At 42.9% G+C, this 25,239-nt stretch overlaps 1 protein-coding gene across 1 annotated transcript in view; it reads right to left on the reverse strand.

Annotated features, from left to right (window-relative positions):
- Nucleotides 1-3,407: 3,407 nt before the first annotated feature.
- STAT2 (signal transducer and activator of transcription 2) overlaps nt 3,408-25,239 on the reverse strand; it is a 72,240-nt gene continuing 50,408 nt past the window's right edge. Inside the window, exons 21-24 of the mRNA XM_063426708.1 lie at nt 23,437-23,625; nt 18,083-18,137; nt 15,613-15,686; nt 3,408-3,674 (exon numbers count right to left, since the gene is read on the reverse strand). Of these exons, the coding sequence (XP_063282778.1) occupies nt 3,583-3,674; nt 15,613-15,686; nt 18,083-18,137; nt 23,437-23,625 (410 nt within the window). The 3' untranslated portion in view covers nt 3,408-3,582. The remainder of the gene's footprint in view (nt 3,675-15,612; nt 15,687-18,082; nt 18,138-23,436; nt 23,626-25,239) is intronic.

Genomic DNA, 25,239 nt, shown 5'->3' on the forward strand with positions numbered 1-25,239 from the left:
ACCATGAATAAGACAAAAATCGAACATGGGCACTTCAGTTATCAAGGTGCCCAGAACGTCCCTTTTAATTGTCAACATTAAATAGAAGACTGTATGATATATTTACAGGAAACACAAAACAATAGGCTGTATGTTTGAAGGCTGTACCAATAACTGACAAGTCCAGTAATTAGAAAAACTTTAATTAGGTAAATGCTAAATCAAAAATAATAATGAAGTTTGCAGGAGTTTAACATGGTATATGCAGATATCCATCTTATAACTATGAGCTATAATGGCAGTCACAACAGCATAGATTAAATATGAGCTACCTGTGACCTGACCTCCGTTAGCCATTTTTGTTGAGAAGCAACCCCCCTTCCCCCCCACCCCTCTTAGTGGTTTAGGTTTTAACGTTTACCAAAACATTTTAGTGGTTTATATATGGAGGACAATGCAAACACAGTTCATTTCAGTGTACTGTTAAGAAAATATTAGTCATATAAATGCTAAAGTGCACTTTTCAGGTACCTGCACCTTACTATAAGATACTCAACCCTGTTAAGTATCTGTTACGAAATGCGAAAATCAGTTTGACATCATTAAACATGTAAGATGCTGGCTCTTGAAAATGGATTAAAAAATGTCATAGGTAGGGGGCGGGGCCTGCCCGCCATGCTGATCGGTCGCATGAGGGAGAGGCTCCTGCAGAAACTAGCCTTTTCGACCGATAATCCAGGCTTACAGCCCTTATCTGAGCCGGGGAGAAGCTGTACTGTGCCGGAGCTGAAGTGGGCACAACAGCAGGCTCCGAGATCGGGAGCTTTGGGGCCACACGAGGCTTTGGAGCCTGCGGCCTTCCTGTGAGAAAGGCGGGATGGACGGCCGCCACCCTGCCTAATTGCTTGCTGGTCCGCCACACAACGGCTCTGTGGCGCGCCTCACAGGCCCCGTGCCCCCGCCCTTGGGCCGGGGGGGATATCCCGGTCCCCACTGGAGGGCACCAAGACGATCCTCCCGGGACCTGCAGGGCGCACTCTGATGCTCCGAACTTACAATGGCCGCCACACTGCCTCTTCGCCACGCGGCCAACTGAGTAGCACTGCACCACCTTATGGTAATGGGGCCTCAGCAACACAGGCAACCAGCTACGGACCCTACCTGCCCAAGTTGCAAGCCAGGCGACACAATACCCCACATGGCATCGCTACACCCCTGGAGGGGGGTCCACCGGAACCGGGCCGCCACCGATCAGATACCCGACTCTGGGCAAGACCTCACTTAGCTGCTCTTCTACTAGGGGGAAAACAGACGAGATGCTGGGCAGGAAACGAAACAAGAGGACCTCACACGCAGCCTCACAGAGTCAATCGACTACTTACCTTAGAATGAATCTTGACCGTCATGTCCTGCGACGTCGAGGCCCCATGGGACTCTCCGGTATGTGCCCGGCCAGGGCCGACTACAGGAGTCGGCTGACTTCCACTTACTCTCACTGCCGCAATGAGGCATGGACTGCTGCCACGCAACCACGACCATGCAGTCTTGGAGGACTATATCCCACAATGTTATTAAGCCTTGTCCCTCGGCGTTAGACGAAATTTGGCACACTCTGATAAGCATGATTGTGCTAACGTTTATTGCCCTGGTCAAATACGATGTCAAAGCAACACTCGTTATAAATGCACCTGCTAGCAATCTTATAACACGTTAAGTGATTGTACCCTATTGGTGTTAATGATCAGCCATGCCTGTGCACTACCCCGCTCACCCTCAAGCAGGTCTCACAGATTAGCCCTCCGAGTGGCTTAACTTGTATGCCTTCTCATGACCATATATATTTAACAAGCTGACTACTCATTTTTACACTCCATGGTTATACCCACACTAATCTTGATCCATAAAACAAAGATGTGCAGCTATCTCAAATGTCACATATGTTTCACACTGTGTTATTAAGCTTGTTGATGCTGTCGTGGCATTACATGCACATATGTTAATTCTTGCACAATAAAATAAAGAATTTAAAAAAAAAATTTCATAGGTAAACAGCTTGCGCGCTCTCTCTCTCTCTATATATATATATACATGCACACACACACACACACTGAGAAATTACCTTTCCATGATACTCAGCCAAGAGTTTGTATTCTATACTGTCTATAACGGTACATGTGAGCTAAACTTGTCTAATAACTGAGCAGGGACAAGCAATTTAAGGAACAATTCAGTTGGGGGGGAAAAGTAGATACCTCCAATGAAAACATGCATGCATTTACTGCTGCATTTTTACAATGAGGGGTATATCTAAAAGCTGCTTGTAAAAGCTGCAGATCTGTAGTCTGCACCATTTGCAACCAGACTTACTGAGGTTGTCCAATCACAGACTTTGCACGTGAACGTATTTTCAAGGCAGGTGCTTGGGGGCATTGCCTGCCTCTTGAATTTAGCTCCACTGTGCAAAACAACCAGGAAGTAACAGGACTATGTTTCTGACTGACAAGCAGGGGGTGCTACAAGATTTATAAATGTCCCAATGTTTCTTTTGAAATCTTTTTGTAAAATTAAAAAAAGGACACACTGTTCGGAACAAAATCACTTTAGCAAGTTAAAGTGCTTTAGGTATGTGATGCGTTAGAATACAATGCTCCTTGTTATGGGCACCATGACCTCCTCCATTTTTAACATTACTATGTCAAAAATGTATTACTAAAACCTCAGTAATAATCTTCTTCCAACACCATAACACCATTTGGGCCAATGGTAAGATTAGAGAAACAAAGATGTATTTTACAGTTGCAGTGGTGATAAACTGTCTCCTTAAGGCATAATGTGTTGGTCTTGGTAAAAAAAAAAAAAGGAAAAAAAATCAAAAAGGAAATTAAAAGTACTTTTCTACACCCGATAGTGCTTTATAATACATGTAAAATCTTCACAGGCAGGAAATGATCTTTGGCCTCCTTTCAATGACTTACAAATATACACTAGGACTCATACCTGTCCCTGAAATATTAGGTCGTGGGTAATTGAACTTATTTGTCAGACAGGAACCAGGGAATCAGTGTCATAGCAGAAGCTGTATGACTATATGTGTGTAGGTATTTATCACTGCATGCACATCTGTGCTTCAGAATTGGTGTGGATGTATATGTCCACCTTTTAGAATTTTTCACAAAATCCAGTAGTGTCCCTCCTGTGTTTGGGCTCTGGAGCTGCTCCTGACATCCGCTTCTCATTTTTAAACAACACTCCTCTTCTCTTGCCTACTACATAAATGTTGTGTTATACATAAGCTGGTACAGTTAAAGATGAAAGCTCTTTATAAGTATCCACAATTAAAGCTTCATACATTAAAGCTCTATCATGCAGAATAGCTACTAATGTACTGGGCTTCATGTAATAAAAACTATTAAGTTCTCTAGCAAGGCCAGAAAAACCACGGCATATCACATCGAGATAGTCCTGATTTAGAACAAAAATGATGACAGGGACATCAATTAATACATTTAAACACAGCATGATGTGATGTCTACAAAGTGTACAAGTTTCAGGCATTTGTAGGCTGGATTCTTGTAGACCATCATTGTTCTTTACTAGGAGAGATTAGATCACATTTAATTCTTCAAGTAATTCAAGCGGTAGAGAAGGCATCATAGGGTCAGAATCATTCATCATACATCTCGCCAGATCCAGTTCTGTATGCAAGATAAAAAAAAAAAAAAAAAAAATGTAGATACATAATAGAATCACATATTGTCAAAGAGTTATTCCTATATAGATTTGTTGCATAGTCACATGGTATAAACATTGCAAAGGTGTTTTTTTTTGTTTGTTTTTTATATTTAACAAGTAAAAAGGGAGACGTCATCAATGGAATGTTCCTGCTGGTTTCACTGGTTTAAAACATGCAATGTACTGAACTTGAATGTCATTACATTGCCAACACAAAGACGATTGATGGGAATCAAGGAGGTGTGACTGCACTTTCTAAGTCTAGGTGCTTTAAGATGGACCCCCATGGACAACACCACTAAACCACTGATGAAGCGGAAGATACTAGCGAAATGCATTTTTTTGCGGAGGACTTGATGGTTTTGAGATTTTTATATTGTATTTTATTTGTTTGAATACGTGTTCTATTGTAAAAGTGGATTGAATTCTGCAATATGTGCCACTGATATTGGAACACCAAGAACTTTAAAGGGACACTATAGTCACCATAACAACTACAGCTTAATGTAATTGTTCTGGTGAGTATAATCATTGCCTTCAGGCATTTTCATGCAAACATTTCCTTTTACATTGCCCCTAGGGACACCTCCAAGTGGCCCCTCCTCAGATGGCCACTGGAGATGCTTTCTGGCTAGGTGCTGCACAGTAGGCAGCAGAGCCGTTCAGCGTCTCCACGCTTGGCATGGGGACACTGAATTTTCCTCATAGATATGCATTGATTCAATGCATCTTTATGAGGAGGTGCTGATTGGCCAAAATGGTGTTGTGCCCCTGCCTCCTTGCCGATTTCAGCCAATCCAATGCTTGGGAAAGCATTGGCTAAAAATAGTCTATTCTGATGTCACTAAAGGGGCAGAGCTAGTACTGGTGGACCCGTGCGGCGCTGGATACAAGGTGAGTTTTAATTGCTTTTAATAGGGTTGAGGGGGGAGGGGGGTTCAAGCCACCTTAATGGTGGGTTAAACACTATAGGGTCAGGAATACGTGTTTGTGTTCCTGACCATATAGTGTTCCTTTAAGCGCCACGCACAACCGGCACTGAACGTTATAAAAGTCTAGAACCGGTCCTATAGACTTTACATAAGGTAAGCAGTGCATTATTTGCAAATTGTTCCATGATGATTAACCGACATACTACACTAAAGCAGTTTCTCAAATATCTTCCTATTTTGGTTACCTGGGGGCATCTATAAAAGAAGAAAGGTGGTGCAGTGCCAATTAAAGTGCAGAGGCATATGAGTTTAGAGCCAACCATAATAGGCTCTATTTATATGAGTGGAAATGTATACGTTTAAACACATTGTACTCTAATAGGATTTGTTTATCTTGCACTACATTTGTGTGTTTTTCTTTTTTGGCTTATAACCTACATTTTTTTCATTCAGGAAGGGTTCGTGTTGTACGCACCTGTTAACATATTGCACTCCACTTGTTTTCCACTTATTTTGGGGTGTGGTGTTTTGGGAAGCACCCACACGTAGTGGTAGCAGCTCTTTAATTTTTTTAAACGTAATTTCTAATTACGTAACTAGCGCTTTTTTAATCACACAGATATTTGTCACTTTCAAATAATATATTTGTAGAAAGTACATCCCCCAGGCTATTCAACTAAGAAGATGTAGGTGGCGCTTAGGAATATACAAGTGTGGTTGCTGCTAAATCACCCAAGTCTAGAGGTTTTATACAGACAGGCTTGCAGATTATGGTGAGGCCTAATAGAAAGCAGTTGTTGTTGGGGGATTCTATCATAAGAGTAGTGGAGCTGGACAATAGTGGTCTTGTGAGATGTCTTTCCGGAGCTACTGCTCACAGAGACAGGAGACGTATTTGTAATTTTGTTAAGCAAGCAAAGCAGGAAGGGAAATTGGATGTACTTGTCCATCTAGGGACAAATGACTTGGCTTGCAATGAGGTTTCAGAGGTAAAGAGTTATGTATTTTTGCCAATGATATATGGGCATAACACTCAGAACGGCAGGCGGATGCGTATTAGGGACTTTAACTTGTGGCTTGGTGAATGGTGTCGGGAGCAAGGATTTGGCTTAATTTCTCATGGCAGCTCTGTTTGGAATGGAAATAAACTGTACAAAAATTTATGGTTTGTATCTTTCACAAAAGGGAACAAATGTTCTCAGATGTTTTGCTAGGATGTATTTAAACTAGGAGGGGGAGGGGGAAGGAAGGGTGATAAAACATCAATCCAATTGCACCCCAAAACAAGGACAGAAGGTGCCTGTAGCAAGTGTTTTAAATAATGATAAGCTTTGAGTCAGGTCTACAAATGCTCGCAGTTTATGGCAACTGATAATTTAGATTTAGTCGCTGTTACTGAGACATGGTATAATGAGAAAAATGACTGGGACATGGTGTAACGGAACCGCTGGCACCCCGACCGGGTACCCTCCGCTGACGGATGCTCCTAGTGCTTTCCGAGGTCTCCAAGCACTCCACCAGACACCATAACCACTGTAGACTCCCACGAACCGCCGCAGCTTGGTTGGGGTCTCGCCACGCTACCCACTCTGGACCCAAGACCAGGGTCTAGCTTCCAGTAGATGGACCTCTCCGAATTCCAGAGAGCAGGCACAGGAACAGCTCTTAGCAGAGCTCAGCGATAATACCCTGGGGAGTATAGTGATTATAGCAATCCCCAGAGTGTAGTTCTCCAATCCCCCAAACATGAGCCGAAACTTCATGAAGGTACAAGATGATCTGAGGTGCTAGCACACCCAGTCTGCTTTTATTTCCATCTTACACATAAAAGACCGCCCACAGGGGCGGGGTAAAACAGCCAATAGCATAACGGTTACAACCCACAAGTTCCCTCCCCTCAGATAACCAGTTAACATAATTATTACAGCCAGGTAAAAAACAGTTTTTATACATGTGCTATAACTTTAAAACCGTACATCCAATCTTCCCAAAAACCACATATTTAGAATCAGCACACTTTAAACATACACCCTTCCAAAAATCAGCCAAATCCCCCCAGTGGATCAAAAGTTAGCTGGAGGTCCCTTTATGACCGACCGCAAGCACATTTTCCTGCCCAAAACAGTTCCATAGATTTGGGCTGTGCGGCCGGTCAATTTCATGCCGAAAAACGACTAAGTCCCATTTCGAACGGGACTTAGTCTCTGGAGCTGCAAGTTCAGTATGGAAGAAGGTAAGGGTCAGCGGTGTTCGGCAAAATGTGTAGCCGATTTCAGTTCCACAGAATCTTTAGCATACACCGCTGACCGCGTTCGACTGAACAAAGATGGCCGCCGCCACGTGCAATTAACCTGCAGTAACCTCACAGCCTGGGAGGTAAATTGCCTGCACACTTTAGCTTCTGGGTGGTCCGCCTGTGTGGTACTTGGTTCAGTAAGCCCTATTTACTGAACCAAGTGGGGGAAAGCCAGGGGCCAGTTATTTTACAGGTCTGGGGACATAGTCTTAAAGGGACATTGTTCACCAAAGTTACAAGAAGTCCCCAGACGGTTCTTAAAGGGCCATACACACCCAATAAAAGTCCATAAGTTTTCAGGGGCCATAGTCTTAAAGGGTATTGTTACCCAAAGTCTCAATATGTCCCCAGACAGTTCTTAAAGGGCCAGCAGCAGTACAATAAAATACAATATGCCCCAAATAATCCAGGGGCCATAGTCAGCAGGTAGGAGGCGGGCAAACAGGCTTCTCCAATGCCCAGTGGCGAGGTTGATTTCGTCACATTTCTCCCCTTTTCCAAACAGACTAACAGGGTACCTGACCTCTTGCCGGTCAGTGCCCTTGTTAGTCCAGCAGCCCACCCACAAAACAGGAACAGCAGTACAGCCCACCCACAATAAATGGTGATTACACCTGAGTAAGGAAAAAACTTGTCCAGGTCCAGATGCCTCACCACGGCTGTGTGGGGGACTGGTAGGCTGTTTTGGTGGGTTGCTGAGTGGGCAGAGGCCAGCGGTACTCTGCCCTGGTGCCAGCACTACCACGGGAGTAGTCTGGTTGGAGCCTGGTTGCTGGAGACCGACTGTCTCCCCTTTAGCTGCGCAGCTCTGCTGTTGGAGACCGATTGTCTCCCCTTTGGATACATAGTTCCGCTGTTGGAGGGGGAGACCGACTGTCTCCCCTTTGGCTAAGCAGCCTTGTTGCTGGAGGACAGGACTGACTGTCCTTACACCCTGTGCTGTAGGTGCAGAGACCGTAGTCCCATCTGCACAGTTGTGGGGCTTACAGTCTCCCCCTGGTACACTAAGCTGTTGCTGGGGAGAGGGGGTAACAGGCTCCTCTCCCGATAGAACACTCTGCCGCTGGGGAATGGAGACTGGGCTCCCAATTCCCTGCACATTAATGATCTGCCGCTGGGGAGGAAGGACGGCACCTTCTGCTCCCTGGGGTACACACTGCTGCTGTGGAGGAAGGACGGCACCTTCTGCTCACTGGGTTAAACACTGCCGCTGGGGAGGAAGGACGACCCCTTCTGCTCCCTGGAGTACACACTGCCGCTGGGGAGGAAGGAGGGCACCTTCAGCTCCCTGGGACACACACTGCCGCTGGGGAGGAAGGACGGCACCTTCTGCTCCCTGGGTTACACACTGCTGCTGGGGAGGAAGGACGACACCTTCTGCTCCCTGGGACACACACTGCCGCTGGGGAGGAAGGACGACACCTTCTGCTCCCTGGGGTACACACTGCCGCTGGGGAGGAAGGACGACACCTTCTGCTCCCTGGGACACACACTGCCGCTGGGGAGGAAGGACGGCACCTTCTGCTCCCTGGGTTACACACTGCCGCTGGGGAGGAAGGACGGCACCTTCTGCTCCCTGGGGTACACACTGCCGCTGGGAAGGAAGGACGGCACCTTCTGCTCCCTGGGGTACACACTGCCGCTGGAGAGGAAGGACGACACCTTCTGCTCCCTGGGGTACACACTGCCGCTGGAGAGGAAGGACGACACCTTCTGCTCTCTGGGACTCACACTGCCGCTGGGGAGGAAGGACGGCACCTTTTGCTCCCTTGGGTACACACTGCCGCTGGGGAGGAAGGACGGCACCTTCTGCTCCCTTGGGTACACACTGCCGCTGTGGCTTGGGTGTCCCCCACCACGCTCGTTCTGCTTGGTATTGCAGATCCTCGGCCACGTGAGCCTCAAGTATCCGGACAACGCTGTCCGGGACATCCTTGCTAAAATACGCCAGTCGCCATCGCATTTCCCGAAGGAACGCCTGCTCGTAGGTGAGCGCTGCCCAGGTGCTAACTCTCTCCATTCTGTTGTGAACAGGGCCGCTGTACAAATACGAACGTTGCCCTCAATTGTAACTCCAAACGAACTGTGTCTCTGAGCTGCTTTACCTCGCACTAGGACGCCATCCCACCGCTGCCACCACTGTAACGGAACCGCTGGCACCCCGACCGGGTACCCTCCGCTGACGGATGCTCCTAGTGCTTTCCGAGGTCTCCAAGCACTCCACCAGACACCATAACCACTGTAGACTCCCACGAACCGCCGCAGCTTGGTTGGGGTCTCGCCACGCTACCCACTCTGGACCCAAGACCAGGGTCTAGCTTCCAGTAGATGGACCTCTCCGAATTCCAGAGAGCAGGCACAGGAACAGCTCTTAGCAGAGCTCAGCGATAATACCCTGGGGAGTATAGTGATTATAGCAATCCCCAGAGTGTAGTTCTCCAATCCCCCAAACATGAGCCGAAACTTCATGAAGGTACAAGATGATCTGAGGTGCTAGCACACCCAGTCTGCTTTTATTTCCATCTTACACATAAAAGACCGCCCACAGGGGCGGGGTAAAACAGCCAATAGCATAACGGTTACAACCCACAAGTTCCCTCCCCTCAGATAACCAGTTAACATAATTATTACAGCCAGGTAAAAAACAGTTTTTATACATGTGCTATAACTTTAAAACCGTACATCCAATCTTCCCAAAAACCACATATTTAGAATCAGCACACTTTAAACATACACCCTTCCAAAAATCAGCCAAATCCCCCCAGTGGATCAAAAGTTAGCTGGAGGTCCCTTTATGACCGACCGCAAGCACATTTTCCTGCCCAAAACAGTTCCATAGATTTGGGCTGTGCGGCCGGTCAATTTCATGCCGAAAAACGACTAAGTCCCATTTCGAACGGGACTTAGTCTTTGGAGCTGCAAGTTCAGTATGGAAGAAGGTAAGGGTCAGCGGTGTTCGGCAAAATGTGTAGCCGATTTCAGTTCCACAGAATCTTTAGCATACACCGCTGACCGCGTTCGACTGAACAAAGATGGCCGCCGCCACGTGCAATTAACCTGCAGTAACCTCACAGCCTGGGAGGTAAATTGCCTGCACACTTTAGCTTCTGGGTGGTCCGCCTGTGTGGTACTTGGTTCAGTAAGCCCTATTTACTGAACCAAGTGGGGGAAAGCCAGGGGCCAGTTATTTTACAGGTCTGGGGACATAGTCTTAAAGGGACATTGTTCACCAAAGTTACAAGATGTCCCTAGACGGTTCTTAAAGGGCCATACACACCCAATAAAAGTCCATACGTTTTCAGGGGCCATAGTCTTAAAGGGTATTGTTACCCAAAGTCTCAATATGTCCCCAGACAGTTCTTAAAGGGCCAGCAGCAGTACAATAAAATACAATATGCCCCAAATAATCCAGGGGCCATAGTCAGCAGGTAGGAGGCGGGCAAACAGGCTTCTCCAATGCCCAGTGGCGAGGTTGATTTCGTCACACATGGCAATACCAGGGTACTCTTTATATAGAAAAGACAGGGAAGGCCAGAAAGAGGGAGGGGTGCCCTGTATGTGATGGATAGCATAAAATCTAGCCTAATAAAAGTTAGTAAGGCGAACATAGAGTCCATTTGGGTTACGTTAGAATTTGGTAATCACGCAGTAGCTCGTGTAGGTGTGATTTATAGGCCCCCAGGACAAATAGAAGAGTTAGATAATCTACTAGTTGAGGAAATAGCTAAAATGACAATGAAGGTAGAAGTTATCATCATGGGTGACTTTAATCTTCCTAATGTGAATTGGAAAACCATAATAGCCGCTTATGCCAGGGGCACACCTATTATAAACTCCCTACTGGGATTGTCTCTAAAACAACTCGTTGAGGAGCCAACTCGTAAGGAGGCCATACTAGATTTAGTGTTAACAAATGGAGATTTGGTAACAGATATTACTGCAGGTTAAAGTTTAGGATCCAGTGATCATCAGTCTGTATGATTTAATATAAGAACAGTGACTGAGTCACACCACACAAAAACAAAAGTTTTAGACTTTAGAAAAACAGACTTTTCTATAATTAGAATATGTGTAAAGGAGTCATTATCAGACTGGAGCAATTTAAATGGAGTCCAAGAGAAATTGGATTATTTAAAAGTTGCACTGCTGAAGGCAACAGAAAATACTCTGCAGATGTGGCCAAAACAGTAAAAAAACTAAAAGTTAGCATTTAGTAATTGTAAAAAACCCAGAGTGAGGAAGACAGAATGATCTATAAGATTAGACAGAAATAAGCTAAGCCAGTTATAAGAGCTTCCAAATCACAGACAGTGGAAAATATAGCACAGTCAGTAAAAAAAGGGGCCAAATCATTTTTTAGATACATAAATGAGAAAAGGAAAGTAAAACAGTTAGATTAAAAACAAAAGAAGGAAGATGAAGATGAAGAAGATAAAGGTCTAGCTGACTGCCTCAATCAATATTTTTCTTTAGTATTTTCAGATGAAAATGAAGGAGAGGGGCCTCAGTTAAGAAAAAGGACAAATGAGTAATTTGTTACATGTGAGTTTACGGAGGAATAGGTTCTATTTCAACTGTCAAAAGTAAAGACAACTAAGTCGATGGGGCCTGATGCGATACACCCAAAGTTATTAAAAAATAACTTAGTGGTGCACTAGCAAAACAATTAACGGATTTATTTAACCAATCATTGTTAACAGGAGTTGTCACAGAAGATTGGAAATTAGCGAATGCTTTACCCATTCACAAGAAAGGTAGTAGGGAGGAGTCGGGCAACTATAGGTCAGTAAGCCTTACTTCAGTAGTGGGGAAAGTAATTGAAACCATGCTAAAGGATAGGATTGTTAAACATCTAAAATCACGTGGATTTCAAGATCAGAGACAACATGGGTTTACTTCAGGGAGATCCTGCCAAACTAATGATTTTTTTTGATTGGGTAACTAAAATAGATCAGGGTGGTGCAGTAGACATTGCTTACCTAGATTTCAGTAATGCTTTTTACACTGTTGCACATAAAAAGGCTTATCAATAAACTGCAATCTTTAAGTTTGGATTCCAATATTGTTGAATGGGTAAGGCAGTGGCTGAGTGACAGGCAACAGAGGGTTGTAGTCAATGGAGTATATTCGAAGCATGGGCTTGTCACCAGTGGGGTACCTCAGGGATCTGTACTTGGACCCATTATCTTTTATCTTTTTATTAGTGATATTGCAGACGGTCTGGATGCTAAGGTATGTCTTTTTGCTGATGATACCAAGATATGTAACAGGGTTGATGTTCCAGGAGGGATAAGCCAAATGGCAAATGATTTAGGTAAACGAGAAAAATTGTGGCTACTGACACTGATAAGTGCAAGAGAATGCTTCTTGGACGTAAAAACCCAAGGGCAGAGTACAGTATATTTGATAGAGTCCTAACCTCAACATGTGAGGAAAGGGATTTAGGGGTAATTATTTCACATGATTTAAAGGTAGGCAGACAATATAATAGAGCAGCAGGAAATGCTAGCAGAATGCTTGGTTGTATAGGGAGAGGTATTAGCAGTAGAAAGAGGGAAGTGCTCATGCCATTGTACACAACACTGGTGAGATCTCACTTGGAGTATTGTACGCAGTACTGGAGACCGTATCTCCAGAAGGATATTGATACTTTAGAGAGAGTTCAGAAAAGGGCTACTAAACTGGTTCATGGATTGCAGGATAAAACTTACAAGGACAGGTTAAAGGAACTTAACACGACACGGGGGGGATATGATAGAAACATTTAAATACATAAAGAGAATCAACACAGTAAAGGAGGAGACTATATTTAAAAGAAGAAGATTACCACAACTACCACAATTAGAGGGGCAAAGGTTTAAAAATAATATCAGAAAGTATTACTTTACTGAGAGGATAGTGGATGCATGGAATAGCCTTCCAGCTGAAGTGGTAGAGGTTAACGAAGTAAAGGAGTTTAAGCATGCGTGGGATAGGCATAAGGCTAACTATAAGAGAAGGTCAGGGACTAATGAAATGATTTAGAAAATTGGGCAGACTAGATGGGCCGAATGGTTCTTATCTGCTATCACATTCTATATTTCTAAGTTTTTAAGTATACTGTCACTTAACATACTTAAAATAAAAAAAGCAAAAAAGGGGGTGAAAACGAAAAAATGGAGAAATCCCATATATTGGGAGTTGTCCAATCTCGCTTTCAGATATATACCTCTAAATGTAAAAGTCACATACAAAGAGGGGAGGGGGTATTTTAAACCTTTATTTAGAAAAAACGTATAAGTATGATAAAAATTGGTAAACACGTTACCAACAGGTGATTAGACCTAGATGGTGGGTAGATAGAGTGTTGTACAATAATGCTGTTCAGTGTTTCCAGGGTATAAATACCTGAGTAGTACGCAAAAATATAGAGCACTCTGTATATAGAAGTAGGACAGGGGGGGGGAAGGGGGGAAAAAGGGTGTGGGGTTGCCTGACAGAAGTGGGTGGTCTCACGGAACGTAAGAGGGCTATATAGAAGGTGTATGGAAATAGGGGTAGTATACAATATACAGATACACGGAGATATCTCCAGAATAGTATAGTATACCTGCATACAGAGTATAAATACGCGGTTTAGGAGGTAATTCCCCAATATTGGGGGGTATTTCTGCTGAGAAAAGCAGCCAGGTAAAAAAACCCCTCACACACACCACATCAAATACCCTGAATTCACCCTAAGCTAACTGTCTAGCTCACAATGTGAGAGTAGAGACTAACTGCTACTTCGAGGCAGCCTTAAATACTTAAAATAAAGAATATAGTGTTAAGATTAAAAGGTGAAAGTGCACACAATAAAGGAGTTTTTACATTACACTTGATAGAAATGATGTGAATAGCTCCTATACAAGGATAAAAATAAAACACAACATAATTGTAATTTGTATAAATATTTTGGGAGAAGAGGTCAAAACTCGAAACACTCACAATTTTCTGAGCTCATTAAAGCTGGCTCTGAACTTATAGAGCATATATGTCTCCTTTATGGACATAGGCAGATTTTCTCCATTGGTTGGGTCCCACAGGATGTAAGAAGGTGAAATCAGGAACTCCAAAAATGGAAATAGGTGACTAAAATCAATTTTATTGGTATATATAAAAGTAAACACAAAAAAATAATAAATATGCACAACGCGTTTCAACCACAAAAAAGGGTCTTCTTCAGGTGCTGTTGAATGTCCCACTAGTATAAACATGCTTTTATATAGGTACATAAATTAAACAATAAAAAACAATCAAACACATGTTACATGCTTCCGGTTCGGACATATTTCACATCATGGAGTTCCTGATTTCAACTTCTTACATCCTGTGGGACCCAACTAATGGAGAAAATCTGCATAGATGATAAATGTCCATAAAGGAGACATATATGCTCTATAAGTTCAGAAGTTCAAATATTGACCTCTTCTCACAAAATATTGATACGGATTACACTATGTTGTGTTTTATTTTTATCCTTGTATAGGAACTAGTTACATAATTTCTATCAAGTGTAATGTACATATAAGGTAAAAACTCCTTTATTGTGTGCGCGTTACCTTTTAAATATTTACAGTACAGCTTAGATAACTTAGCCAATCCTAATGCTTACATACATTCAGAATAAGAGTCTAGTTTGAAAGTTGATGGGATCAGATGAGGATCAAAATGAATTGTATGATACATTTGTAAACACGTGAAGGTAGATATGGGTTTCAACATATTTTTAAGCAAACAGACAGTAACTTCAACTTAACAGGATAGTCTACGCCTCAAGTGATTTTACCTCAATGAAGTGATTTTGGGGCACAGATAGTGTTCCTGAAGCCTTGGAAATAAACAGTTTACGTTTTGCAGAGCTTAGTGACAGACTAAAACTGATCCAATAATTGAAAAGTGTCCAAATGGACAGAGACCACAAGCTTTCTAATCTCATTGGAGGAGAATGAGGCTGCAGTGGTGCATTATTACAGAAACATTTACTGGCATTTATTTATTTTATGTCTTAAATGGGGGTGTCCAGCAAACTAAAGCAATAAAGGAACATAAAAACAGGTTTTCTATATTTGGTTTATAAAATGTCTACAAAACCCTAAGATGGGTTTTCCCCTAGAACATACTTTGCTGTTCTGGACATTTTAGATCACGTGATTTTCTTAGGCTATGATGTTAGGGCTGAACTTGAGATCAAGGGTATGATATTAATGAAAACTTGTCATGGAAAAAATGACTTACCGTAAATCGTTTCCATATACATTGAATTACCCATATATTGTAAAAATACATGGTGTATTCAGTGTAAAATATAAAGATATACTCACATGCGCTGTAGTTGCTATTGGAGGAGAGCAGAGGCAACTCCTGTGGGAGGTTTTTACTGCTCTCCTTTGTCAGTCAATGCTTCGGCACGCCGACTGACAGCTAAGAGAAAAACCTATTTTTAAATAGGGTTTTCTCTTAATCTAAACACTTGGTAGCAAAACTGCTAGCACGACGTATAGATCAAATGTTATGCTCAATTGAATTAGCACAGGTTGTTTGGTGCTTGACAGCTGCCCTTTAAATGAGTGTTAGAGGAGTGTATGAGTTATTGGCTATTGTAGGTGTAATGCATGTGTTAAAGAAGTGTTAAATTCTCTTGAAGTAAATTACCATCCATGATAGCACTGGGGTCATTGGGTTGAGGTGTTGCAGGATCAAAAGAACTCAGGGTGTCATCATCTTGCCTGTAAGGTGGAGAAAAAAAAAAAAAAGAATTATATATTTTTTTTAACATTGAACAAGATGCTTGACATTTATATTCCATTCTCTTTTATTAATTTCAAAAATCAAAGTGAAATAGTTGGTGTATGAAAACATTTGTCCCTGCTGTACATGGTCAATTGTATATGAAATTCTATTTTGAAGTACTTAATTTGGCCATTTCAATGTACATACATTGGCAGTAGAATTGCACTTCAATGCTTAGTGACTGTCATAGAGTTCTCAGCATTAGTGTTAGTTTTATGGTCATATGGTCACAATGGTTGCATTAGTGAATGGTTTGTCCAGCAGTTGCCAGGGTTCAGAGTACAATTATAGCAGTTGCTGTTCAAGGTATCAGCAGCCGAGGCAAGTAATGCAATTAAAATTGGAAAATTATTTGGTGAGTTGCAGAGAGTAGAATGCATCGGTAGCATTAAAAATGCGATCTAAAACTAAATCTATCTGGGGGTCACTGACCATGTTGTCATCTCACATGAGGGCCATTGATCCCCCTCTCCCTGATATCCACACAGTCACAAAAAACATATTCCCAAACTCAAACACATGGCTAATCACTGCAACACACACTCACACATACAAACGCAAGCACACACTCACCGACACACACATAGGCACACCCACCCACAGATTCACAGTGGCCTTCCTAAACCCCTCACGTAGCATGGCCAAGCGCCATACTAATTACGGGAGGTGCGCTGCTGAGAGGACCCTCCATTGAGGATCTGATGGACAATGTATAGACAGGGAGTTGGAATATGACAATCTGTCATGTTCCCGTCCACTCCACTCACTCTATTCACTATACTGTGCCCCAGTATAGTTACTTATAAAGCAGAATCTATAAAACACAAATTAAAAATACATGGTGTAGTATATCAAAGTTAAAAAGAGAAAATATATATACTGTGTTAAATACACTCATATACCGCTAAGTCAATCAAACGCTGACTCAGACGTAAGTGCTTGATGTGGATACTCCTCTGTCAAGGTGAGACCATCTCTATTCTGGTTTTCTTGTAATGAAAGCCCCAAATGCTCTCACAGGCAAAAATCCAACTTTATTCCACACAGAGTAAGCACACAATATCATAAAATAGAATAAAATAATTAGGAATCGCACTATATGCTGTGATGTGATGCATGATGTGATCAGTGAAGGAGTCTATTTCCCCTAGATTTCTAGAGAAGTTAATGAGATTTAAAACCAAGGGGGGGTTTGTGTGGTATGCAAGATAAAATAATGTTTAAAGATGGGCCCCTGGGATGGAACATTTGGAGAGTAGGGCAGGCCGGTGCTCCACTCCTCAGTTTACAAGCAACTGGGAGACATAAGGTCCAGGCCAGGAATGCAGGCTGTCTCCAACCTACTGCTCAGCGGCAGCAGTGGGAATAAACCCCTCCCTGCTAGGCAGGTAAGGGAGATTTGTGGTTTCTCCTTTGGAGGTTGGAAGCAGCAGGCTGGTTTGGAGCACTGGAGTGCAGAAAAATAGCAGTCAAGGTGACTGAGCACTGGAGTGCAGAAAGTTTACAGTCAAGGTTACGGACTGTGTGGAGTTCCGAATAAAGAGCCTGGAGTTATATTAAAAACAAACGACTGCGCACTTTTTTTATACCCTAGAGGACTGTGCCAATTGCAATAAAGGATCACAATGCAAATATTTTTTTATAATCTTACATAAATGCTTATGTCTAGTACTAAAATTAAAAATAAGTGGGGTTGGTTTCCTTTCTTTTGTTTCTGGTCTTTCCCCTTTATTTTTATATTGCATTCATTCCTTCCATTTTGTATTTTCTACAGATTGGCAATGTTGTTTAAAGTTTGTTTTTTTTTATAACTTTTTTTTTTTTTAAACTTGTCCTTTAGATAATTGGATCGGACCATATATTCCTCTACATCCGTACAGTTTCTTTGTAGAAGAAGGAATTGTCCTTTTGAAATGTTGCCAAGTCATGGTCCAAAATTACAACTTTTAAAAATCGATAAAACTATTTACATCAACTGTTTTAAAAAATATCTTACTTTTAATTTTATTTGTGGCTTGGCCACATAAGCAGCCAGCAACTTAACTGCTCGATTGGCCGGTTACACACTGGACAATTGGTATTGGTTGCCAGGTGTCTGACAAGACAGTCTGGTAATTGATATGCTGCTTGCTTCCCTCCTACACCAATAGTTTGAGACTCCTACATTACAGAAGTGAGAGTAGCCGTCATAAAGGAGTGGGCAGTGAGGCAGAGGTGACATAACATTAGTGGATAGTGGGTAGAGGGATTAGCAGTTAGATAGGAAAGGTAAAGCACGACCAGTAGACGTATTTGCCAGGGAAGGAGCAGACGGGACATAAAAATGACCTACCTTTTTGAAACAATAATCAATTTGCGTCTAAGGTACTTCTCATACTCGGAGGTAACTGGAAAATAAATTATATAATATATTAACAAAGACAATTAAAAGTCGTTTTTATGTAACCAACATAAATAGCCAGCTTTCAATTGATATCTGATAAGTACAAAACAACCCAATGATTTAAGATCTGACTTACATGACTTACTGGTAACTACATTTCACTATAATGCTGTGCCATTGCTTCGTATTACCAGCCTGTAGCAGTGCCTCCTGACCTGTTCTGCTGCCTTGGCACATTCCAATGGAACATTGAGGAATGCTAACCCACGGGTGTTTTGGGTCAGTAATAAAACCCAGGGGAAGCCCTTCTAATACATTTCCCATTTCCAACTTTCAAGGGAAATTATTAACCAAGTAGGATTCATTTGTATATATATTAAAAAAAAAAAAAAAGGAAGAAGAATCTGACCATGTATGCATGGAAACAACAAAGTAAACACTATTTGTGAGCCAACAAGATGTTTACATATTCTTTGAGGGAACAACTGAAGTGTGTCCCTCAAAGAATACAATATTTAGAAAAGATGACCACATCAAGGTAGAATGTTACTGAACCATTGGGGACAGATTTTTTTATTTTCAACCCTTGTTACATGCATTTATTATATATTGACTATAAAGTACTCTTTGTTATAATGATTTATTGTACAACGATATTTAATAAAGTGTGCAGTCTGTTTAACAATATACCTGTCTTGGAGAGGCATTAAAGTCGAATATTTGTCATTGTAAATACTGCTTACAGTGGAGACACGATTAGGACTGTCAATCAACTCTCCAATGGATGGTACAATTACAATCTATTATATATACAATGGCATGTTTATCCATCGAGGACTGTAGCGTTCGGAATACAAATATCTGTATTCCTAACGCTACAATATTCTTTTAAATTGACTTATGTTTTTAAGAAGAATATGATTTACTGTAAAAAGATCTGTCTTGGTAGTCTACCTCCTCATTCTCACTGCTTTTTACACACAATACAGTATCATATGATAAAGGCATACATTCATCTTCAAACACATGCAATTAACATCATACAAGTGTATTCATTTGTAGTCGTGTATTTTACACCAATAGCTATCAGATGACAGGCGACTACCACATTTACAATTGTTGCCAAATCAATTTGGCAGCAATTTGCTTTAGTTTAGTGTGCAAGCATCATTTTCCTATATAGAATACTAGCACTCCACCATTTACAAATTGGTGCCTTATTCTCTCTCTGCCTTTTCTGTAGCGTTCCAAAATAGTTTGTCTTTCCACTTCTTTTTTTTTTTTCTGATTTTATTCACAAAATGAGACAAGTGAGTGTTATAAATAGGAGAAAAGGCCACGTTTGCAATATGAAGGATTTTTTTATACATTAAAAAAAGATTATGAAAAAGCTGTTTACCTAAGAAAAGCTGACAGCAGCGGAAATATTGTCGGAAAGAAAAGGAGTAATTTGCACCTCTTTTTTATACATTGGAAGTAAAAGATTTGTAAACCAAAATGGAACATATGACAGAAGAAGCGAAGTGAAATATTTTAAAGGGGGAAAAAAGGAGCATTTGTAATTTGTTTTTCTCTGCATTTTTGTAAATGTATATTTGCAGGATATCAGACGAGAGTAAAATGAAATAACTTCAAGTACAAGAAAAAAAACAAAACAATCTGATCGATCTGCATATCATGTTACATGGAAGTATCAAGTGATATACATGTCAAGAGAGATGCACATACATTATAAAGCTATGGTACACATGGCCTTAATATAGATCCATGAGATAGGCATACTATAGCGATTGGTTATGACAACTACTGGACTTGCAAAACAAACTAAGAGAAGGCAAACAAAGGATTAAAAGAGTAAAACAACTGAAAAGCTACTGTCTGAATAAGTTATCTAATCATTGGGCAGTAGATAGTGGTAATTTAAAGGGACACTATAGTCACCTGAACAACTTCAGCTTAATGAGGTTGTTTAGGTGAGTGCTACAGCTACCCGGAGCCTTTTTCTTGTAAGCACTGTATTTTCTGAGAAAATGCAGTGTTTACATTGGAAGCTTGGAACACCTCTTGTTGCAGTCAATCAGACGGCCACCAGAGGGACTTCCGAGTTCAGAGGCCCTAAAAAGGCCTCTCGTCCGATGCATTCTGGGTGAATGCATCAGACGGGCTATCAGCACACAAAGCACTGTGAACGCGCTTTGTGTGCTGACAGCCTGTCAGCACTGCTGTGGGCGTGGCTTCAGCTGACAGCTGAAGCCCGAACCCACAGGGATGCTGTCTGGCCACAATAGTGGTTGAAGGGGGGGGGGGGGGGACCTACTCTCCTCCCCCCCCCCGGCCCCCACCCCTGAGCGGTGGGTGGGGGCCCTAAAAATAAGGGGGGCACATACTGCCCCCCCGGCCCCCACCCCTGTGCGGCGGGTGGGGGCCCTAAAATTATCAATAAGGGGGACCTATTGTCCCCCCCCGGCCCCCACCCCTGTGCGGTGGGTGGGGGCCTTAAAATAAAAAATAAGGGGGGGACATACTGCCCCCCCCCGGCCCCCACCCCTGTGCGGCGGGTGGGGGCCCTAAAATTATCAATAAGGGGGGACCTATTGTCCCCCCCCCCCCGGCCCCCACCCCTGTGCGGCCAGTGGGGGCCTTAAAATAAAAAATAAGGGGGGGACATACTGCCCCCCCCGGCCCCCACCCCTGTGCGGCGGGTGGGGGCCCTAAAATTCACAATAAGGGGGGGGGCCCACTGCCCCCCCCGGCCCCCACCCCTGAGCGGTGGGTGGGGGCCCTAAAATTCACAATAGAGGGGGGAACCTACTGTCCCCCCCCGGCCCCCACCCCTGTGCGGCGGGTGGGGGCCCTAAAATTCACAATAAGGGGGGGGGCCTACTGCCCCCCCCCCCCGGCCCCCACCCCTGAGCGGTGGGTGGGGGCCCTAAAATTATCAATAGGGGGGGACCTATTGTCCCCCCCCGGCCCCCACCCCTGAGCGGTGGGTGGGGGCCCTAAAATTCACAATAGGGGGGGGACCTACTGTCCCCCCCCGGCCCCCACCCCTGAGCGGTGGGTGGGGGCCCTAAATACAAAGGGGGTGGGGACCTTAGTTAACCCTCTCCCCCCCCCCCCCCCCAAAAAAAAACTTATCTCCCTACCTACCCCCCTCACCCTAAAAATAATAAGGGGGGACCCTTTAACTAAAAACCTGTAAAGAAAAAAAAAAATAAGATAAAAACAACTTACCATTCGATGTTTTCTTTCTTCTAAAATCTTCTTTCTTCAGCCCCAAAAAAGGCCAAATAAAAATCCATAATAACCGACGCAATAAAAAAAAAAAAAAAAAAAACCCGAGCGCAAAAAAAAATAATCCATCTTCACCCATGGAGGGCTCCGCGCAGACTGAGCTCCGCAGGGCGGGGGAAGGCTTATAAAGCCTTGCCCCGCCCTGCAATTAGGCTAAGAACACTCTGATTGGTGGGTTTAAGCCAATCAGAGTGCTCTTTGTCATTTTACAAGTGTGGGAAAGTTCTTTGGAATTTTCCCACGCTTGTAAAATGACACAGAGCAATGTGATTGGATGGCTTGAAATCCATCCAATCACAGTGCTCTGTGTCATTTTACAAGCGTGGGAAAATTCCAAAGAACTTTCCCACGCTTGTAAAATGACAAAGAGCACTGTGATTGGATGGCTTGAAATCCATCCAATCACAGTGCTCTGTGTCATTTTACAAGCGTGGGAAAATTCCAAAGAACTTTCCCACGCTTGTAAAATGACAAAGAGCACTCTGATTGGCTTAAACCCACCAATCAGAGTGTTCTTAGCCTAATTGCAGGGCGGGGCAAGGCTTTATAAGCCTTCCCCCGCCCTGCGGAGCTCAGTCTGCGCGGAGCCCTCCATGGGTGAAGATGGATTATTTTTTTTTGCGCTCGGGTTTTTTTATTTTTTTATTGCGTCGGTTATTATGGATTTTTTGACGAAAAATTTTGACGAAAAAGGGGGCGCGGCCTGGCTGGGAGCTCGGCGCTGGAACGGAGGTAAGTTTTTAATATAAAAACACCTCGAATTTTTTTTTAATTAAATGTAAGTTCATATAAACGCAAGAAGGAAGGCTGGGGGACCTGTCTTTCTTGCTTTTATATGTAGACTATAGAGTCCCTTTAAACTATATGCAAACTAGGTAAGGTGTATTGGTAGCTGCAGAAAATTTGGCATACTGCTAGACCTAGTAAAACTGGCATGTTTACCCCAGCCCTCACATCACCAGCCCCAAGCATTTTCAGGAGCCAACATGCCATGTCAAATTACCTCTCCCCACCATATGCGCAGGGCAAAGTCCAGAGAGAGTCCCTGGAACAGAGCTCCTCCAGGTCGTGAAATATGCTCAGGTGTATCTTTCCCTTTGATTTGCCTGCCTGGGAAGGTGGTGTAGGACCGAAGCACACTTACAAGCTGGCTCTGTACCGAGTAAGGTAAGCTTTTGTGCCAGCTTCTCGTGTTTCAGAAACCAGCACAGACCTTGTGATATACCAGAAGAAAGGCCTCTTCCCACCTCTGCAACATATCAACTGCTGGTGGCTGTAGTAAAGTAATAATAGCTGCTATCTTAGGTAAAGAAGTAGGCCTCCATTGCAAAGTCCAAGGGACACCCATAATAATAATAATATGAAACTGTCCAAAGCAACTAGAAAGAGTTCCCAAGGCAATAAAGATAAGGCGACCTCTTTAAATAGTGATATGTATATATTCTTAGCGTAATCAATGGATTTCATTTCTTGTAACATGCATCGTGCTCTGTCGGCAGTCAGGCCCCCCTCCCAATGCTATATAACATTAAGCAATTTGGTAGTGGAACTGAAAATAAGGCACAGCTGGTGAATTTCTAGCATAGTTTTATTACACAGTGAAATATGAAACACTATAAATATAGAACACTAAATTGTATACTTCGTACTTCTGCTGTACCTTTTTTCCTATGCATTAATAAAGAGTGAGGTGAAACCAAGGAGTGTTTAGCCCCTGCTTTACCCAAAATAAATAATCTGTTCTGCAGCGAGTCCCCTAAATATAGTTGCTACATAAAAAAAAAAAGAAAAAGATAGTGTACCTTGAAAGAGTAGGGTCATGGCTTACATCAGAGGAACATGTAGGGTTCTGCAACATGGGCTAAAACATCGGACCTTTTTAAAATCACTTACATAACATGCAATCCATGGCTATCAGGAAGCGCGTCATAATAAAAGCAATATACTTTGTTATTGTGTCTGAGCAATCTAACATCAACAACCACACAAAGAGGAAGCAGATTACTCACTTTCACTTCTATGCTCATAATACTGCCCAAATGCCTGGTCTTTTGGGATATTTGGGTACAAGTATTTCAAAGGGTTCTCAGGAATGTTTTCCTCAGCCATTAGTTGGTAGTTTCTGAGGATCTCAGTCAGAGGAATATGCAAAAGCTCCCTTTTCGTGTAGGGCTCAACAGAGCGGATTATGTAGGATCCTGTAGATAAAAAAAAAGGGACAGTTATCAGATGGCCATACATTATTATTATTATTGGTATTTACATAGCGCCAATTTATTCTGTGGTGCTTTACAATATTATGGAAAGGTGGGAAATTTAACAATAAGAGGGATAATTCCAAAATTATACAGGAACAATAGGTAGATGAGAACCCTGCTCAGGCGAGCTTACAGCCCTGAGGAGTGAAGTATAAAGACACAATAGGAAGGGCATCAAGGGGTACAAAGAAAACAAACAAGGTGGGAATGTAACAGGACTGGAGGTGAAAGTGAAGTGTGGCTCTTCAGAAGAGAGCCAGAGACAGATTTGTGAGGTTACAGTGAGGCCACCAGCATTTCTGAACATATGGGTTTTGAGGGACGTCTTAAAAGATTGAAGAATAAGGAAGAGTCTAATGGGGGCAGACAGGCTGCTCCAAATGAAAGGACCTGCCCGTGAAAAGTCCTGCAAGTATGAGTTAGTAGTGAGAGGAGCAGAGAGGAGGTGGTCATCGGCAGAGCAGAGAGACAGAAAAGGGGCATACCTATGAATCAGTAAAGAAACGTAACAAGGCTATAGTTGTTTAAAGGTTTATAGGTAAGGGTTAGCATTTTAAATTGACACCTATAGGATACAGGAAATCAGTGTAAGGATCGACAGAGGGGTAAGGTATGAGAAGAATGAAAGGAGAGAAAGGTCAGAGTGGTGGCAGCATTCATTACAGATTGTATCAGGGCAGTACGGCTTCTAGGGAGACCAATTAGGGGAGAATTACAGTAATCCAAGCAATTAATTACTAGAGTATGCACAAGCTCCTTGGCAGCATCTTGCGTAAGAAAGGGGTGGATGCAGGCAATGTTTTAAAAGTGGAATCTACAGGTTTTAGCAGCATGTTGGATATGAGGCACAAAGGTGAGGCCATGATCAAAGATAACAGCAAGGGAGCAAGCTTGCAAGGACAGGCTGATGCAGGTACCATCAACTTGCATGGAGAGCGAAAAAAGATCAGAATTATATGGAGGAAAAATAAGAAGCTCAGTTTTAGAGAGATTGAGTGTTTGTTGTATACTACAGCCATTGCTTCTCCTCTACATTCATTGTGTAGATATTTATCATGTTCCTGTGTAACATCAGTAAAGTACTGCACAAATGTCAGTGCAGTCAAAAGTTTACATAAAACGGGCAAAAGGAAACTGAAATGCAGCAGTCAAATGCAATTACTGTTCAGTTTTGTTTGGAACATCTCAAACTCTATTAAAGGAATTCTCTAGTGTCAGGAAAACTTTTTCCTGGCACTGTAGAATCCTAGAGTGACCCCCCCCCCCCCTCCCTCGCCCCCCATCCCACGTCCGCTGACGGGGGAAACCTAATGTGCATGCACGGCAATGGCCAAGCTCACATTAGAATCTCCACATGGGAAAGCATTATTCAATGCTTTCCTATGGGGATTCCGGCAACGTTGGAAGTCCTCATGCATAGCGTGAGGATGTCCAGCGTCGTTTAGATGACCAAAAGTCGTCTAAGAACCCGGAAGTCCATCTAGTGGCTGTCTTGTAGACAGTCACTTGAGGAGGACTTAACCTTGCAAGGTAATTATTGCAGTTTATAAAAAC

Source organism: Pelobates fuscus, chromosome 1 (genome assembly GCF_036172605.1).
Source record: "Pelobates fuscus isolate aPelFus1 chromosome 1, aPelFus1.pri, whole genome shotgun sequence".
Classification (NCBI taxonomy): Eukaryota; Metazoa; Chordata; class Amphibia; order Anura; family Pelobatidae; genus Pelobates; species Pelobates fuscus.